This window comes from Acipenser ruthenus, chromosome 42 (assembly GCF_902713425.1).
Source record: "Acipenser ruthenus chromosome 42, fAciRut3.2 maternal haplotype, whole genome shotgun sequence".
NCBI classification, from domain to species: Eukaryota; Metazoa; Chordata; class Actinopteri; order Acipenseriformes; family Acipenseridae; genus Acipenser; species Acipenser ruthenus.
This window is the reverse complement of record NC_081230.1, coordinates 5195566-5216006: the sequence shown is the minus strand read 5'-3', so window position 1 is coordinate 5216006 and position 20441 is coordinate 5195566. Positions and strand designations below refer to the sequence as shown.

Below are 20441 nucleotides of genomic sequence, written 5' to 3'. Positions count from 1 at the left end.
GCTGCAAGCAGCATTTCTATCAGTCAACCTGATTATGCTGAAAAGATTATCAAATGAAATGTACAAGACAGGACACAAATTGATTAGAGCTGACAAAATATTTCCAGAAATGTTACCCATGCACTTCTATTAGCTACAGAGGTCTCGCATGTTATAGCAAACATGTGTTTTCATTTTAAAACAAACATCTGGTACTACACAAAGTTCTCGGTTTGCTTTCCTTGCCTTTCAGGAAGTCTCTGAAACACTGCATAAAATAAAATGCAGAACACATCTTAAAATGTGTCTCTTACAATTTGTTAAATATATACTTGCAAGTGATTGAGAAACCAAAATTGGACAATACACGTAATCATGAGTCTAGAGTTGAGAATTTCGAATGCAGATTTGAATGTTGTGATGCACAATCAGGCAGTAACAATCCTCTGTTGTCTCAGAGATTAACATAATCCATAAGACTCCCCTTCAAAAAAGACAGCGTTGGAGCCGATGGAAATTGAGGGAACTAAATGTATTGCGCCTATTACAGAAGGAGCCGATACAGTAAACCCTATCACTGCTTCAAGCAAAGCGCAACACACAGCTGGAGACACCAGAAGAGATACCGTTCTGGGATTAACTGACTACTAGGAACCAGACACTCATTGGCCTCGTTAGTAACTTTTCTAATATTTTTCCCACTGTCACAAACTCCCTCATGATTTCCAATATATAAACACAGGTCTCTTACTTCGCAGGTCATATTTGGAGTGGCAGTTCCTCTTTGTGTAGTACAAGATAGCAGGGACCTTCCAGCTCAGGTCAAACTGTGCTGCTTCACACTGGAAGAGAAACAAAATGACAGTGCTGTTAGAACGCATCCCTTCGGCATGCAGTGTCTTAGTGCTCCTGAACCCCTTGCAGTGTTTACCTGCTGAATCCAGTGTTGCCCGTATCACAGCGGTAGATTTTTAAACATATTGCCGACTTCTAAGATTTTTAAGCACACATCATGCTTCGTAACAACTGGACAATACGTTTCTCAACATTTACTCTAAAGGGTGGGTTTACACCAGGCAATATTGCTCCCGAGTCAGACCCTCTCTGAATTGCCTAGTGTAATATAGTGAGCAAGATCGCTTGCTTGCAATCGTGCCGAGAGAGTCGGAGAGGCTCTGACTCGGGAGCAGCATTGCTAGTGTTTTATAGTGAGAGAGTCAGTGAGGGAGCAGTATTGCTAGTGTAATATAGTGAGAGAGTCAGAGAGGGAGCAGTATTGCTAGTGTAATATAGTGAGAGTCGGAGAGGGAGCAGTATTGCTAGTGTAATATAGTGAGAGAGTCAGAGAGGGAGCAGTATTGCTAGTGTAATATAGTGAGAGAGTCAGAGAGGGAGCAGTATTGCTAGTGTAATATAGTGAGAGTCGGAGAGGGAGCAGTATTGCTAGTGTAATATAGTGAGAGAGTCAGAGAGGGAGCAGTATTGCTAGTGTAATATAGTGAGAGAGTCAGAGAGGGAGCAGTATTGCTAGTGTAATATAGTGAGAGAGTCAGAGAGGGAGCAGTATTGCTAGTGTAATATAGTGAGAGAGTCAGAGAGGGAGCAGTATTGCTAGTGTAATATAGTGAGAGAGTCAGAGAGGGAGCAGTACTGCTAGTGTAATATAGTGAGAGAGTCAGAGAGGGAGCAGTATTGCTAGTGTAATATAGTGAGAGAGTCAGAGAGGGAGCAGTATTGCTAGTGTAATATAGAGAGTATATTGCCGTCAAATTTTCAGCCTGCGACATCATTTTCCTCATCATTCAAAGATGGCAGGGCCCAAGTATAAGTGGAGCATCGAAAGAGAGGCATCGATTGTTTGAAGTCTTTGGGGCGGCAAACATTCAGAGTATATATATATATCTATAAACCTTAAGGATATGCTATATTCTCTACTTACCTTAAAATCCAAAACAGTCAGGATAAGCAACATATTTATTGTCTATTAGTGCTGGGATGAACACAGGATTTTCATGTTTGGATATTCGCTCATAATTTATATAATTGTTTGGATATTCGTTTGTTTTCAAAAAGTAATAAAAGCCATGACATTGCAGGCAGAGACAGCGCAGCAGCAATGGCAGGGGGGCGTGGCCCCGGTGTGTGTGTGTGTGTGTGTGTGTGTGTGTGTGTGCGTGTGTGTGTTTCACAGCAAGACGTTGCACTCAGGGTTGACAGCCCTGCTTAAAACTAGCGGAATTGGGCTTGCCCATGCAGGCAGTCATCATTTCTTTTGTCGCTTTTAGCACATATTTGGGGCTTTTTTTGTTCCTGGTCGCCTATGTCAAAAGTAGAAAACATAACCACGTTTGTGGTCAATGCATGCATAAAAACTGCAGGTTCCCGGACCCCTCCCCTGGTCTGCTTCTCACACCGCTGTCGTGCTAAATTCTGTCCATTGTTGAATTTTGCTCTACTTTGAGATATGTGCATGTGTCATTGTTTTGTTGAAGTTTGTCTGTGCGATTACTTAAGCTATTAAATGTATTCATCACCGTGGTTTACTGTGAACTTTCGGTATTACAAATTAAATGTTTATTTTGGACATCGTTATATATCTATGTTCGAATTACATGTACCTGTTGTCTCATGTGTGCAGTATTCTGCCTTTGCTTTATCCCAAATTGAAGCTGAACATTTATTTAAAATCAATGTGACATGAATTGTTTCAAAGTGCACCAAATCTTAATCCAACATGCAAAATCCCTAACTGAAGTTTTACTCAAAATCAACCAGTTTGATATGAAAGGTTGGTTGTTGTTTTTTCTTTAAATCAATGTTGCTTTGCCACATGGTTGCTGAACAAGCCAAAAAAAAAAAAAGTGTCTGACACCCTATATTCTTATTTTCAAACAGTTTTTAGTTTCCAGCTGGTGAACCATGGATTACCCTGTCGACCTAATCCCTCCCTACCCGGGCGGCGCGTGGCCAATTGTGCAGGAACCCCCGGTCACGGTCGGCTGTGACATAGCCTGGATTCGAACCTGCGATCTCCAGGCCATAGGGCACATCCTGCACACGGAGCGCCTTTACTGGATGCGCCACTCGGGAGCCCTTTAAAAGGGGGTTTTTAATCTTGTTTTAAAAGCAGTGACACTTGGTGCTTCCCTTACAGAGCTAGGAAGATCATTTCAGAGTTTTGGGGCCCTATAACTGAATGCTCTACCACCTGTGGATTTTTTTTTCTTTTGTAATTTGTAGGACAATAAGCAACCTGGCATTCTGTGATCTGAGTGTGCGTCTATGAATACATGCTATTAAAAGATCATTTAAATACGATGCTGCCTTTAAATGTCTAAGCAGCGAGAACAGAGTACCTTGGCTGGCCCGACAGTTCTTTCTCAGGGTCCAAGGGAAGTCTAGAAAGGGGGCGGGACTCCGGTGCATTAACTCATCGACCCGGAAGGGAAACTATGTGGCAGTCGCAGATTGGAGGAGCGGCTGCACTCGTTTACCAAGGGGTCATGTGTGACGGAATGAAAGGGGACGGAGAGATGCAATCTGTTCCTTCACTTTGGTTAAGAAATAGAACCCGGAAGGACCTGTGGAAACTGTGATAAGGTTTGTTATAGCGAGGGTGTGCTGTACTATGCTGCTTCTGAGATCCCAGAATCATCACTTCTATTTTATCTGAATTTAGCATTAACAAAGTTTTCAAGCATGCATTTAAGTCAACAAGGTGCTCAAAATACCGTAAACAAATGCTTAAAATATCCGAGGCATCACCCTGTTTCAGGGATACATACAGCTGTGTATCTGTATCTAATGAGTTCTTGTAAACACTGCAGGGGGTTCTGGAGCACTAATATCATAAGAGAGATGCAGCATCTATAGCAAACTTCTGGATGTCCTTAAACTTAACAGCTGTACTTCTGCAGGAGAGAAGGCATTTCTTACATTTCAGAATATTTTTAGAAGGGCTTTCGACAGCTTTTTGAAGTCAAGAACGACTACATCTCTACACGGGAGCAGGTGTGTGGGCAGGGCCCTTTAGAATCTGCTGCTGTTGTTGTTATTTCCAGTCATACTATGCATACAACCTGAAACACATTTAGAATATCATGAAATGAAGGGCTAATATGGCACTTAGTCCAGGCCTGTAATTCCGCCATGGTTTAGTGTTTCTGAGCTTCATGTCCTACCTTGTCGATGGGTTCGATGAGAAAGTCGTTGAATAGATACCATTGCTGGTGAGTCACTCCCTGAAACAGAGACACTTCCAGGTTAGAAGCTGCTGTACACAAATATATTTCAGCTTGTTTGGGGATGTTGGGGTCCTTTAAAAGTACATTAGGTTTTCCTGATTGCTTGTTTTGATGTCAGCCATCAGCATAAGAAACGTTACAAGACGAGGGCATTCGGCCCATCAGAGCTCGTTCAGTTCCTGTCGCTGATTGACCTCAGAAGTTTGTCAATCCGGGTCTTAATGGATCCCAGTGATTCCATCTCAACAACATGGCTAGGTAACCCATTCCATACTCTCACCACTCTGTATGAAGTGTCTCTCTCCTTCTACGTCATTGCCAACTGTGTCGTGGTTTCTGTGCTGCACTAAAGTACTGGCTACCTTTCTCAACTCCTTTTAAGATTTTAAAGACTTAAATCAAGTGCCCCCTAATTGTTCTTTGTTCTAAACAGATTGGTCCCGCTCTTCACAGCTCGTTGCTTTAAGCCCTGGGATTGGTCTTCTTGCTCTTCTCACCTCTTTCCTCTGGTGGTAGGTCTCTCCCACTTTGATGTGTGCCACGAGGTTTCCACCAGTTCTAGGGTCTAGGACGTGAGGCACCGTGACCACGAGATCATACACCACAGCGCCCTGTGCTTCTTCAGAGGAGCTCAGCTGTGGAACACACACACACACACACACACACACACACACACACACACACACACACACACACACACACACACACACACACACACACACACACACACGTTACGTTTCCTACCCATGTATTAATGCATGGATGTTTTTTCAAAGTTTTGGCAGGGCAACTTCTTGAACCCAATAGAGTTCACACTGATTAAATTTTTCAAAAATGTGATTATATTTTTAAAAAACAGGACCAAAGAAATATTGAATGTTGTGCTACTTAAAAGCATGTAAATCAAGACGTCAGTTTGGGCCCCCCCCCCCCCCAAAAAGAAAACCAAACAAATCTAGCAGCCCATCATACCTTATATGGTGGGTTCAGTACAGTTATTTATCATGTCCTTTCTATTGCAGGGACCCAAACTGAAATAAATCTACACTTTCAAACTCAACAGTGACCCGCCCATCTCTCTCACCTCCTCCCCTTCGTTCCAGCTCGTCACCTCCAGCTCTTTATTCTTGTTCATGGTCATTTTCAGCGACAGTGGGATCCAAACATGCCTCAGCTCTTCTACAGAAGTGTAGAGGCTCAGCCCCTCCGCAGTGCACAGCTCCTCCCTGCAGGGGGCAGCGCACACACAGACAACAGCAGCCTCAGCAACAACACTGTAAGCTTATACAATTTGTGTGAAAGTTTAGAAGATAAACTATATCAGAAAAAATATTTTAGGGGCCGTCAAAAATAATTCTGGCACTGAACAGAGAAGTTTTTTTTTTTTAATTCAGAAATACTAAAAGAATTCAATGACAAAGGTTTTGACTAGAATTATTTTTTAAACATTTGTCACTGAATTCAATTTCTTTTTATTGTATTTCTAGATCCTTTACCATGCTTACTTAAGCAAAACATTTTCAACAACTGGGCCTGCTTCTGAAATGACTCCATACAGCTTTTGCAGAGATTTTGCATCGTCTAACTCAGCGGGTTTTTACCTAATTATTTTATTTTTTTTTTGTAAAACTGTACCACTTTGTCTGAGGTTTCATCTCAAGTACCCCTTTACAATTTTCACCCTACTGAATGGTACCAGTTAGGAAAAAAAGGCACAATAATCTGATTAACAGATACATTATTTAAACATTGTAGCAGCACGTGGGGACGTGTAACCCCACTACTTACTCCAAGATGAAACTCTAACAACTAACAATGATAAACTTAAAGCCAACATAAAAACGATCCAAACGGACACGGTGTAACTTTCTATAGACTCTTGTGCTTTCTTCCTTTGTTCTTTTGCAAGTAAGAAATGTATACATTTATTTATCCGGATGTTATCACAAAATCATGCATGCGTACAGGTGGATGATCATTTCAAAACTAGTCGTAACCTTTGAGCTGCTAATCAAAAATGAAATATTTATGCACTGTGGTTTAGAGAGAATATATAATACCGTTAAATAAATTCAAGATCATGATTTTCTTTTACTTTCATTTTTGCATTTCTGAGTGGTCCAGCGTACCCCCTATACCTTTAGAAGTGCCCCAGTACAAAACCCCTGGTCTAACTCGGCACTGCCAAAGCTGCAGAGGGGACAGGACTGCAGCTATCTTCACAAATATAAAAGGGAAAATCTCAAACCAAAATGACAACTTAAGAGAAGTAGTTTTACTTGCCTAAATAGTAAAGCGATCACTGCAAGCATTTTCCTGTAATGTAACTCCTGCCCTACACAGGGATGCACCGTACGTAGCACTCAGCTGTAATGTAATGTAACTCCTGCCCTACACAGGGATGCACAGTACGTACCACTCAGCTGTAATGTACTGTAACTCCTGCCCTACACAGGGATGCACAGTACGTAGCACTCAGCTGTAATGTAATGTAACTCCTGCCCTACACAGGGATGCACAGTACGTACCACTCAGCTGTAATGTAACTCCTGCCCTACACAGGGATGCACAGTACGTAGCACTCAGCTGTAATGTAACTCCTGCCCTACACAGGGATGCACAGTACGTACCACTCAGCTGTAATGTAACTCCTGCCCTACACAGGGATGCACAGTACGTACCACTCAGCTGTAATGTAACTCCTGCCCTACACAGGGATGCACAGTACGTAGCACTCAGCTGTAATGTAACTCCTGCCCTACACAGGGATGCACAGTACGTAGCACTCAGCTGTAATGTAACTCCTGCCCTACACAGGGATGCACAGTACGTAGCACTCAGCTGTAATGTAATGTAACTCCTGCCCTACACAGGGATGCACAGTACGTACCACTCAGGGGGGTTGGGTTCTCTCGGTTTAGGCGGTTCCATCTCTTCCTTCTTTATGGCCTTTTTGAAGGCATACTGAAAAAAAGGAATATATGAGCTTGTTTTATTGTGTACTTCATAAACCCGTCATTATCTGCACTTCAGTGCAATTCCGTTTACTAAGCATATCAGTAGAATCTGCAGCTGTTCCCTATCCAACTTTTTCTTGTGGTTAAATATTAAAAGGTAAAATGAAGTGTCTAATTTGAATATAATTACATATGACCGTGCATTATTATCTACTGGGTATTAAAACATGGACTTCATTGTAGAATAATGAAAGCACAGCTGATCCTGTGAAAGAAAAAGGTATCTAGTTTTCCTTTAACAAGGCTTTCTCTGGACACTGTGAAATTTTGGATTATGTGGCGGGCAGAGCCCTGCCTGTAAACAGTCTCTGGACACACTGATGTTTTGGATTATGTGTTTACAGGCAGGGCTCTGCCCGCCAGTCTCTGGACACTGATGTTTTGGATTATGTGGTGGGCAGAGCCCTGCCTGTAAACAGTCTCTGGACACTGATGTTTTGGATTATGTGACGGGCAGAGCCCTGCCTGTAAACAGTGTGGTGTTCATGTGTGTTTTGGTGGTGGTTGGCAGGGACGGGGTTAATCCCTAGCCCTGCCAAATACATGTGAGAATGTGGCTGTTCCCAAATAAGATCATTTGGGTGTTAACTGGGAACAACCATAGAATAAAAGGAGAGCCTGAAGCTCCATTAAGGAGAGGACTGCCAGGGAGCTGGTACTGTGTGTTCAGCCAAGGCGTGCTGTGTATCAAGAAAATATAGCTGTCCGATGTTGTTCAAAGTAAGAGTTTTTAATAAATAAAACTAGAAATGAGAAGATTCCCAGGGGAATGTGATCTTTGATCGAACGTGTTTAACTGGAACTGGTACTGTATGTGCAGAGGTTGAAACAATGTGACAGAATACAGTGAACTACAAATAAATACAGTGAGTATCAACTATAAAGCGTGTGGTTTGTATCGCTGACATGGTTGCAAGCTCCCTTCAAAGGGATGCTTCATTAAAATGAATTTTAAACCAGTCAGGTTTTACCTGGGCTTGGGCCTCCCAGAACTCCGCCTCCTTTGTGCTGTTCACCTCACAGTTAATGACCAGAACATCAGGCAGGCAGCGGATGTTGCGGGTTTGGACCTGAGTACAGACAGCACAATGATTACACACACACGCGACTCAAACAGAAAACTAGAGATTCATGATTACAACACTGTCCTGAATACCACAAACAGGTCCCGGACTGGTAGGGTTAGAATTAAATCAGGTAACAAAACTAAACACTGAGGGGTAGGCTTGAGAACCATCACTTAGCACCACTGAGGTTGCCCGGTTGCTCTGCTTTGGTCTAGAAATGTTGATTTAGGGACGTACAAGACACAGTCACCACCGCTTACAAAGGGTGTGTTTGTGTTAGCGATGGACGGTATAAACTCCCACACAATAACCTGACATTAAAAATGTCCCCCAATCACCAGTACAGCAATCAAAACAAACAGGAGTGTATGCAGTTAAAAATCTTTATTAAGACACGCATTACACCAATAAAAAAGATGTATTAAAACCTAGGAGTGTAATAAGTAAGAGCAAAAAAGTACCGCAAGTGCAGAAATGAACAGTACAGGCAGGCAACATGACTGCAAACTGTTTCCAGTGAAGAACTCTGGGATAAGCATCTGGACGATCTTTTTTTTGAAAGTATAGACGGCAAACTTTCAGCGTTTTTTAAAAAAATCCCCAAATTGTCTCTCTATCCAGATGCTGCTCCATATTAGCAGTGTTACAAGCGCAGCACGCATGCTTGTGTTATCGATGTCTGTTTCAGGCAGAGCGTCCTGGTCGCGAAGGTGACACAGCTGAGAATTCCCCTTTGGTGTTGTCCGAGTTTCAGTTTCGGTTGTATTTTCGTCAGCACTCTTTTTTTTTAGAAGAATAGAAGGACCTGTAACTTTTTCATTTAGGAATTGAGTGCACATTCGTGTATTTGTGTACATTTACGCAATAGTGCCCGTCGATGATGGCTCTACCGTGTGATAGTTGACCGCGACGGGAGTTATGCGTCCAGAGCCAAAGGCTATAAGAACATTTTTACAATTGTTTTCTTTAAAAAAACACCTTAACCTAGAGCTAGAGTTACCCTGAACTCATACTAATTCGTCGGGTACCTTTCTGCTGAGTAAAGACGTTATAAGAAAATAGTCCCAAACATATTTAACATATTTTATTTTTATTAAATGTGTTAGGGTTTTAAAGCCCTATTTATAATCTGGACATTGCCTGAGAAATGAACACAGCAAGCAGTCTGAGCAGTCTGAGTGTTCTTGTGAGCTGACAGGGAATGGATTGGCTGGTACGGGAGTGACAGGAACAGGATTCACTGCTTGATTGGTTGGTTTTGAGTCTTGTTTGTGCTTACCTATTTTTCAGGTTAAAGGAAATCGGCGATCTATTTTCTAAACTTATCCTTCCCCGCCCCCCGCCTGATATTTACAGTTCATTTGGTCTGCTGTATTGCAGTGTCAGTGACGTGTCTGTACTCACCGTGGGCTGGTATTTCCAGTTCATTTGATCTGCTGTATTGCAGTGTCAGTGACGTGTCTGTACTCACCGTGGGCTGGTATTTCCAGTTCATTTGATCTGCTGTATTGCAGTGTCAGTGACGTGGCTGTACTCACCGTGGGCTGGTATTTCCAGTTCATTTGATCTGCTGTATTGCAGTGTCAGTGACGTGGCTGTACTCACCGTGGGCTGGTATTTCCAGTTCATTTGATCTGCTGTATTGCAGTGTCAGTGACGTGGCTGTACTCACCGCGGGCTGGTATTTCCAGTTAATATGATCTGCTATATTGCAGTGTCAGTGACGTGGCTGTACTCACCGTGGGCTGGTATTTCCAGTTCATTTGATCTGCTGTATTGCAGTGTCAGTGACGTGGCTGTACTCACCGTGGGCTGGTATTTTCAGTTCATTTGATCTGCTGTATTGCAGTGTCAGTGACGTGGCTGTACTCACCGTGGGCTGGTATTTTCAGTTCATTTGATCTGCTGTATTGCAGTGTCAGTGACGTGGCTGTACTCACCGTGGGCTGGTATTTCCAGTTCATTTGATCTGCTGTATTGCAGTGTCAGTGACGTGGCTGTACTCACCGCGGGCTGGTATTTCCAGTTCATTTGATCTGCTGTATTGCAGTGTCAGTGACGTGGCTGTACTCACCGTGGGCTGGTATTTTCAGTTCATTTGATCTGCTGTATTGCAGTGTCAGTGACGTGGCTGTACTCACCGTGGGCTGGTATTTCCAGTTCATTTGATCTGCTGTATTGCAGTGTCAGTGACGTGGCTGTACTCACCGTGGGCTGGTATTTCCAGTTCATTTGATCTGCTGTATTGCAGTGTCAGTGACGTGGCTGTACTCACCGTGGGCTGGTATTTCCAGTTCATTTGATCTGCTGTATTGCAGTGTCAGTGACGTGGCTGTACTCACCGCGGGCTGGTATTTCCAGTTCATTTGATCTGCTGTATTGCAGTGTCAGTGACGTGGCTGTACTCACCGTGGGCTGGTATTTTCAGTTCATTTGATCTGCTGTATTGCAGTTTTAGTGACGTGGCTGTACTCACCGTGGGCTGGTATTTTCAGTTCATTTGATCTGCTGTATTGCAGTGCCAGTGACGTGGCTGTACTCACCGTGGGCTGGTATTTCCAGTTCATTTGATCTGCTGTATTGCAGTGTCAGTGACGTGGCTGTACTCACCGTGGGCTGGTATTTTCAGTTCATTTGATCTGCTGTATTGCAGTGTCAGTGACGTGGCTGTACTCACCGTGGGCTGGTATTTTTCACAGTTTTCACACCACGCCTGTGTGTTCTGCTCCAGGCAAATACTTCTCTTTAGGATTTCAGAAAAATCATACTCCTTTATAATTTTGTCTAAAAATAAAATAGAGAGAGATAAAGAGTCAGGTTGCAAATCCCAGCAGCCCAGCACCCTTGTGAACTGCGCGTGCAATGTGTACATATTGGGCATGTCTGAACTGCACTGAGCAATGTGTATGTATTGGGCATGTTTAGTATGCAAGGCAATACCAAAGGACTTTAAGGCAGGGGTTCTCTGGGGTCCGGAAACTATTTCAGGAATAAACAAAACAACGTTTAACTTGAACTGCTATTTGGCATCCTTTGTTTTGCAGTGAATTCACTGGGGTAAAGTAAGTCCTACACAACTTATTCTTTACTCCTGGGATATTTTTCTATTTTAATGTGTTACATACTGTAAGGTCTTGCTGTTAAATAAAGGCACACACACACACACACACACACACACACACACACACAGGGGCCACGGCCACGCCCCCTGACCCTGCTGCTATGCTGTCTCTGCCTGCGTTCAGAGCAATACGACGGCTTTTATTACTTTTGGAAAAACAAACAAATATTTAAATTATAAGCGAATATCCGAACATGAAAATCCTGTGTTCGTTCCCGCACTAGCATATTGTAGTTGGCAATTGTTTTTTTTTATAATTTTTTCTCCCAATTTGGAATAGCCAATTATTTTTATGCTCAGCTCACCTCTACCACCCCCATGCTGACTCAGGAGGGTGAAGATGAACACACGCTGTCCTCCGAAGCGTGTGCCGTCAGCCGACCGCTTCTTTACACTCTGCAGACTCACCGTGCAGCCGCCTCAGAGCTACAGCGTCGGAGGACAACGCAGATCTGGGCAGCTTACAGGCAAGCCAGCAGGATGCGCCACTCGGGAGCCCCCCGCACCATATTGTGTATCGAGATGCATGCGACGGGCTACTTGTAAGATGCATAATAAGATCAAATGGTCTTTTAACCCTTTGCGGTCCTATGTGGGACTTGGTCCGACATCGCAATTTTCCCTTTTCTGGTCCAATGTCAGACCCTGTCCGACATCATCAAAAAGACGCAAAAAACAGGTCTCTAGTCATTTTTTCTCCGGAAAGCGCCGAGAAAACCATTCAATGGCCGAGTGAAGCCAAACAAAAAACTGATAGGAGCCGAGAGAAGCCGAAAAAAAAGGGGCGTATCTCATGAATACTGATATACCCGACACCACATAGGTAACACGGACATAAACAAACAAGATAGCTGCTTCTGCATGCAGTGCTCAAAGAATATCACAGACATTTGCAGAGCTTTTTTTTTTTAGATGTTATAGTAATAAAATAACGACTTGGATCGCATTATTGAGGAGTTTGGTGATAAAACGAGTGATCAAGAGATGATTTATCGGTATGTACTATTATTAAGAGGCATTTGAAAAATACAGCGAACAAGGGGTGGGGCAGGGCTGGAGATGCAGTTGAGATGCAGTGCCTTTTAAACCTGTTTTACTGTGAAAAAAGTACTTTTAAACAGCGCGTGTAAAATAAACTGTGCGTGTGAAAAAAAATTGGACCTGACGCGCCTGACACCCTGAATAAATGGACCGCTAAGGGTTAATGGACTGTTTTGTTAAAGGCAAAAATGAAATGACAGGGAGCGTATGTTTTCATACCAACTATAAAACACACTTCATTCAAGAACTCCTTGGTGAACTACAATGAGCCATGCTGTGGTCCTGTATCACAATACAAACGATGCACAGCTCTTACAATACGATATGTAATGTTGTTGAAGCTGACACCCTGGGATCCTTCAAGAAGCTGCTTGATGAGATTCTGGGATCAATAAGCTACTAACAACCAAAATGAGCAAGATGGGCTGAATGGCCTCCTCTCGGTTGAAAACTTTCTTGTGTTCTTATATATCACGTAAAGAAAGCATTGCACTGAATCATTACACCTGTAAAAGGCATGGTACAGCATATTAGAAAACGTGAAAACCCACGGCAATCTGTGGCAAATGAAACATTACAACTATGGGAAAACTGCAAAAATCACTGTGCAAATTTACTGCGGCCGCCTGATACGTTCAGACAACATTATACCTTAAAAGATGAGTTTCCCTGCAGTACAATGCATTGAGATTTCAGATACAGGTTGATCTAAAGTTTCTACTGCTGTGAGTTGGGGATATCATATTCCAATACAAAAATACAGGACAGGCAGACTGAAATACTACAAATCTATCCTACTGATCCACCATCAACTTGACCAGGTAACCCCTTCCATCCCCTTACCACTCTCTGTCTCCTAGGCTCTGTCCTAATCCTCCACTCTATTTCCAGCTGTGTCCGCTGGTCCTGGTTTCTGTGCTATGCTTAAAGTAATGACCAGTGTTAACTTAAATCAAGTCCCCCCTAATCCTTCTTTGTTCTAGGCTGAATAGATTCAAATGTGCTTGTATTGCAGGGTACAGAACTGAACTCGGTATTCTCAGTGTGGTCTCACCAGTGCATTATACAATCACAGCCTCCTTTCATTTGTACACTTGACTATCTACCCAGACATCAGGCCTGCCTATTTAATGACAAAGCTATTCATTTTAATAACCAAACAAACAAGCATTCCTAACTGTGAAATACAATGGAAATCTTATCTTTGGAAACTTTTGAAAAATCCTGCTACAAAAACAACGGTGCAGTTCCACGGTTTACAGAAGCACTTTGTCACATTTGTGTGTTTTCAGAGTCAAGTTGGACCCAAGTTTATTGTCTGAACGATCCGACAGACACTCCTATACTCTCAGTAAGGTAAGCTACATAAATGTTAATCTCAAGTTTAAAGACAACCGGTTCTGCAGTGATATGGAAAGCGTATATGCAGAACTTCTGCCTCCACTGTATCCCCATCTAAAGATCACAGTTGGATTCAAGTTCATCCAATTCATTAGAAGCACTATTTCCAAATAAAATCAAAGTTGGTTGCAATGTATCTGATGAGCAATGCAGTTGCTATATTAAATTGTCACCAGCTATGACATCAAACTAAATGTGCCACTGCAAGCTAATTAAAGCAAAATTGAACATCTCGGTTTTTTCAAAGAAATCGGATGAGTTTGAGCACGTTCACAGTTCTTCAAAGAAATCACATGGTCTGTTTTCTTTGTCTGTTGCTTTGAATAAACTGGATGAAAGTTGTATCGAGTGTAATAAAAGAATGCGGATTACCAGCAGTGCTGAGGTCTGGGTAGTGCATTGTGAAGAGCAGAGTCAAGGAGGAACGCACCGTCTCCTTCCCACAGCGACAGGTGCTGCTGTTCTCAACCTCGCAGCCAAACAGACGACCGATCACAGACTCCCCAGAAGAGCCAAAAGCACTGCAACCGAAGCACAGAACAGCCAGATTAAACGCAGAAATGAGCCCTGCACACACACTCCAAACACAGAGCAACTCAATTAAACGCAGACAGGAGCCCTGCACACACACTCCAAACACAGAGCAACTCAATTAAACGCAGACAGGAGCCCTGTACACACACTCCAAACACAGAGCAACTCAATCAAACGCAGACAGGAGCCCTGTACACACACTCCAAACACAGAGCAACTCAATCAAACGCAGACAGGAGCCCTGTACACACACTCCAAACACAGAGCAACTCAATCAAACGCAGACAGGAGCCCTGCACACACACTCCAAACACAGAGCAACTCAATCAAACGCAGACAGGAGCCCTGCACACACACTCCAAACACAGAGCAACTCAATTAAACGCAGACAGGAGCCCTGCACACACACTCCAAACACAGAGCAACTCAATTAAACGCAGACAGGAGCCCTGCACACACACTCCAAACACAGAGCAACTCAATTAAACGCAGACAGGAGCCCTGCACACACACTCCAAACACAGAGCAACTCAATTAAACGCAGACAGGAGCCCTGCACACACACTCCAAACACAGAGCAACTCAATCAAACGCAGACAGGAGCCCTGCACACACACTCCAAACACAGAGCAACTCAATCAAACGCAGACAGGAGCCCTGCACACACACTCCAAACACAGAGCAACTCAATTAAACGCAGACAGGAGCCCTGCACACACACTCCAAACACAGAGCAACTCAATTAAACGCAGACAGGAGCCCTGCACACACACTCCAAACACAGAGCAACTCAATCAAACGCAGACAGGAGCCCTGCACACACACTCCAAACACACAGCAACTCAATTAAACACAGACAGGAGCCCTGCACACACATTCCGAAGCACGGTCTCACAACAGTTAAAGGAAATGTTTTTGGGGCCATAAATATCAGGAAATGGCATCTTGGATTAATTAAAATATAAATTCTTGAGTTTTATTGTCTGTTTGTTTTCTAAACCGGGAAAGTCCTTTCACTGTTTTGAAAAGCACACCAACTTATCAAATTGTAACGTGTACATGTTTCTTGCACTTCTCTATTTTCTACAGTGTTGGGCAGTAATGCATTACATGCAACCCATTAAGTAAATCGCATTACATTTTTGATGACGGATTCCATTTTAGGTGAAAATAGAAAGTAGTTACTTTTAGTTCTATTTAAAAAATAAGAAAGGACTACAGCTAATGCATACAATCAGAAAGCGTTTGGACAGAGCAAGTCAATCCTGTCACAGGAACGCGCTTTTCATATCATCCTGCTACAGAACGGCATCACAGGACAGAACAAGTGGGTTCAATAGCTGGATCTTAAAAGAATATTTCAAGCTGCAGTCTAGTTTGGGCCCAAACTAAAGGGGCACTACTGGTAGCTCAAATGTGCAGTTTTGAAAGAAACACAGACATGATTATAGCTTCTAGGGGTGTAAAGATTTATCCATATCCATGAATCGGGATGTTTTCCTTAGAGATATGTATCTGTATTGTGATACAATGAATTAGTGCATTTTACAGCTGGTATGAACAGATACTATCTCAATTTATAATTTATTTTTGTCTTAACAAAACATTCCTTCAATAAATGATCATTTGATCTTATTATGCATCACACAAGTAGCCCGTCAGGACCATCACATGTATCATGCATGACACATATCGTACCGCAATCTGCACAGCACGATACCCGACACTGTGACATCAGCGGCTCCCTACACCCCTAGTAGCTTCTAGAACCGACTAGGTCTCTGACTGCTACCTTTGCCGTCATATGGGACCATCCATCACTATTTCATAAATTACACCAAAAACTATTTGTGTAGAACATGTGTGAACAGCATTTATTTGTATATGGAAATGAGTGAAGAAATATTGAAAATAAAATTGGCCTACACAGTACACTTAGTATTATGTAAACACTAAGGCAAAAAGCTATATTTCAACAGTTACATTCGAAAAAAACAATCGCTATCCAGGTCCCTCCACTGGGGGCAGTGCTGTGTCACACCCTGTAACTCACTATCCAGGTCCCTCCACTAGGGGCAGTGCTGTGTCACACCCTGTAACTCACTATCCAGGTCCCTCCACTAGGGGCAGTGCTGTGTCACACCCTGTAACTCACTATCCAGGTCCCTCCACTAGGGGCAGTGCGGTGTCACACCCTGTAATCACTGTCCCCCCTCCACTAGGGGCAGTGCTGTGTCACACCATGTTAATCGCTACCCCCCCCTCCCTCCAGCTGTACCTGTTGCTGACTCCACGGTAGGCTTGCGGCCCCTCTTGCTCCTGGGTCTCCTGGTGCAGGTGGGTCAGGATGAATCGATTCCAGCTCTGGATCAGACGGCCCAGGTTTACCTTGCCTGTCTGCTCGTCCGAGTCGGCAAGGATCAGCCCCAGCGCAGAGGCTTCTGGAATTGTACGGAACGCTCGCAGGAAGTTGCTGGCCTAAAACGACGAAGAAAAGTTCTTAGGATTTGAATCCCTTTCCATGGTCCTCATTTATCAGAACTACGAAAACAAACGTACATTTACTGACGTCCTTTTTCAGCATTGGTTGCAAACAAAACTGAATATGATTGCCTATGTGACTAACTAGCCACTCCCAAATCCCAGCAGAATTCACGATGACATCACCAGGGTCACTTAAAGTGGGGGGAATGGCAGCCACGACCTTCCCGTGTTATAACAGACTCCACACTACAACAGGTCGTTATAACGGGGTAGCACTGTATTACAAGCCCCTTTTAAACCCTTGAAAAACAGGACTACCACTGACAGACAGAGAGACACACACACACACACACACACAGGTACCTGGCAGGGGTCCCCTCTTGACAGGTCTAGCATATGAAACAGGAACCCCAGCTCACAGGCCAGACAGAACTCTTTCTGACACAGGTGATTCTGTACCAGGCATCGGATTGGCTCCAGGAAATACAGCACCTGCACACAAGGGAAGTTGACTCCATGTATTTGATGCTGAACAATTAGCTAAATCTGTCATATTTCAATGCTGGATTGTGTACATATAACGAGAATTGCAGACTAGAAGTTTAAACAAGTCTAACTTCATTATAATGAACCCCCTTTTTTAATGACCCAAGCAGCAAGAACCGTTTTTTTTCAATGGAAATTAGCCCTTTTAGAACGATCACTTTTACAAAATGTACCTGGATAAAACGATCTCAGTAGTGACTGACACTGAACTTTCTCCTGTGTGAATGTGTTATTCTCTCAGTGAAAACAAAGACCTTGGTAGGCTAATTCGAAGATCAGGCTGATTCATAGATAACCTGTTGTAGTGTGAATCATGTGTGACGTATGCAACCGCTGCCATCTTCACACAAACTGCAACCATAGCAACAGGCATGAGGAGGGAACAAGATTGAAACAGCGTGCATTGAGAAAAGCATGGAAAATATGCTGGGTATGTTTTCAAGAGAAAGGGCATGTAATACTGTATTCAGCATGTTAGTGTACTTTTTATTTTTTTCATTTCTTTACTGTTTTCTTTTAAATATGCAGTTTAAATGTTGATCAATGTGTCTTGAAAGAATTACTGTATAAAGATGTTCAATTCAATTTGGGTGTTTCTTCATTATTCTGATACAGCAAATTGCCAAACCCTGTTATAGTGAACACCCTGATATAACAAACATTTCCCACAGGTCCCAGGGGGGATCGTTATAATGAAGTTAGACTGTGTGTGTAATTTTATATATATATATATATATATATTTTACACATACATTTTTTTTTATATATGTATGCACACACACACACGATATCGGATACGTTTCTTCAACAGGAAGTGTAGCGTTAAAGAGTGCAAGAGACATGCAGCAGTTTTGTTTAGAATTGCTATTAAAATAATACCTTTAAATGCACGTTTAACAATGTATTCACCTGGATCATGCAGTTACAGCAGCATTGTAAAACAATACCTTTAAATGCATGTTTAACAATGTATTCACCTGGATCATGCAGTTACAGCAGCATTGTAAAACAATACTTTTAAATGCATGTTTAACAATGTATTCACCTGGATCATGCAGTTACAGCAGCATTGTAAAACAATACCTTTAAATGCATGTTTAACAATGTATTCACCTGGATCATGCAGTTACAGCAGCATTGTAAAACAATACCTTTAAATGCATGTTTAACAATGTATTCACCTGGATCATGCAGTTACAGCAGCATTGTAAAACAATACCTTTAAATGCATGTTTAACAATGTATTCACCTGGATCATGCAGTTACAGCAGCATTGTAAAACAATACCTTTAAATGCATGTTTAACAATGTATTCACCTGGATCATGCAGTTACAGCAGCATTGTAAAACAATACCTTTAAATGCATGTTTAACAATGTATTCACCTGGATCATGCAGTTACAGCAGCATTGTAAAACAATACCTTTAAATGCACGTTTAACAATGTATTCACCTGGATCATGCAGTTACAGTAGGCATTGGGGATGTGGGGCTCCAATCCTGCAAACAGGGTTTTGTTGTAATGCTTGAAATCAAAGTCTTCAAGACCCAGCTTGGAGTATTTAATCGTGACCTATGAAGCATAAGAAATGAAAGAATGATACTCTACTTACAGAGATACTGTAAATTGTAATAATTTGAATGAAAAGGTTATCCTGTTAGGCCTTTCTCGATTGTAGACATTATGTACTGTACAGTGCTGAATAAAACTAGCAACTATGCTAAATGTAGTTACTTTAAAAATAATCTGCAAAGCAAAGACATTTATTTTGCACATCATTGTAGAATGGAAACAGGGAACTTTAAACAGAATAAAACATAAGACAGTGCAGTCCTATAAACACCACCAGGCACCATCAGTGTGTGGCACTGAACATTTGAACTTGTGCCTACTGTATAAACTTCTAGCAGTTTTAAAACAGACTCCAAACAGCACAGAACACCGACGAGTACAGCACCACACATTATCAAATATACGATTTCAATTATTATACTTTTTTTGATATTATTATTATTAAGTGGCGACCTTATCAATTGATAGTCGATCTAGTCCTAGTGTAGATGCAGTGACACACACAGAGAAACACACAGTGACAGACACACACATTGAGACACAAACACACACACACACACTACCTTTCTGTATTTCTTGGGCACCATGTAGAGGTGTGGTTCTTCCTCCCTCCCAATGGGAGACTCTGGAACCTGGTTATAGCTGTCATACTCATTCTCTGCCTCCTTGGTCTTGTATGGCACCTGGAGTTTCAACAATATTATTAAGAGAGTTCATTCCAGGATCAGTCGGAAGTCGGCCACCCAGAAAGGGGACGGAGTCACAATACCAGAAGTCATCACCTTAATGCGGTAGGTGATGTGTCAGTCACGGAGTGGAGGATACGTGATTGCACTCCCTACTGAAGGGGGCGTGACTGAAGGTATATAAGGGGATGTGGCCATGCTATTATTATTATTATTATTATTATTATTATTATTATTATTATTATTTGTTTATTTAGCAGACGCCTTTATCCAAGGCGACTTACACAGACTAGGGTGTGTGAACTACGCATCAGCTGCAGAGCCACTTACAATTACATCTCACCCGCAAGACGGAGCACAAGGAGGTTAAGTGACTTGCTCACGGTCACACAATGAGTCAGTGGCTGAGGTGGGATTTGAACCGGGGACCTCCAGGTTACAAGCCCTTTTCTTTAACCACTGGACCACACAGCCTCCCTCCATGCAATCTGTTCCTTTGTTATGGTTACGGAAAGACCTGTAAAGGACTGTGGCGGAGTGTCCCGCCCCTATGTATTTATTTATTATTATTTATATTATTGTTTGCGGCGCAGATAACAGCGCCACGTATTTGTTATTGTTTTTGTATTTTTAAAAACCTCGTGAGGATGCGTGGCTGATCAGCTACTAATTATTTAACTAGCTGACAGTCACGCATCCTTACCAAACGCGTGCAGACTCTGGCCGAGGGGTAATAAGATAATTAATA

The 20441-nt window shown here is 42.5% G+C and overlaps 1 protein-coding gene across 6 annotated transcripts in view; it reads right to left on the bottom strand.

Moving 5' to 3' along the window:
- Positions 1–20441, bottom strand: part of LOC117401022 (PAN2-PAN3 deadenylation complex catalytic subunit PAN2) — a 37644-nt gene that overhangs the window by 6195 nt on the left and 11008 nt on the right. For all 6 annotated transcript variants that reach the window (XM_059011353.1, XM_059011357.1, XM_059011358.1 and 3 more), the window contains 12 exons: positions 19571–19690; positions 18888–19007; positions 17252–17380; positions 16683–16882; positions 14243–14391; positions 10985–11091; positions 8212–8310; positions 7114–7187; positions 5308–5449; positions 4721–4858; positions 4161–4220; positions 731–821 (listed from right to left, as the gene is read on the bottom strand). In XM_059011353.1, coding sequence (XP_058867336.1) covers positions 731–821; positions 4161–4220; positions 4721–4858; positions 5308–5449; positions 7114–7187; positions 8212–8310; positions 10985–11091; positions 14243–14391; positions 16683–16882; positions 17252–17380; positions 18888–19007; positions 19571–19690 — 1429 coding nt within the window. The remainder of the gene's footprint in view (positions 1–730; positions 822–4160; positions 4221–4720; positions 4859–5307; positions 5450–7113; positions 7188–8211; positions 8311–10984; positions 11092–14242; positions 14392–16682; positions 16883–17251; positions 17381–18887; positions 19008–19570; positions 19691–20441) is intronic.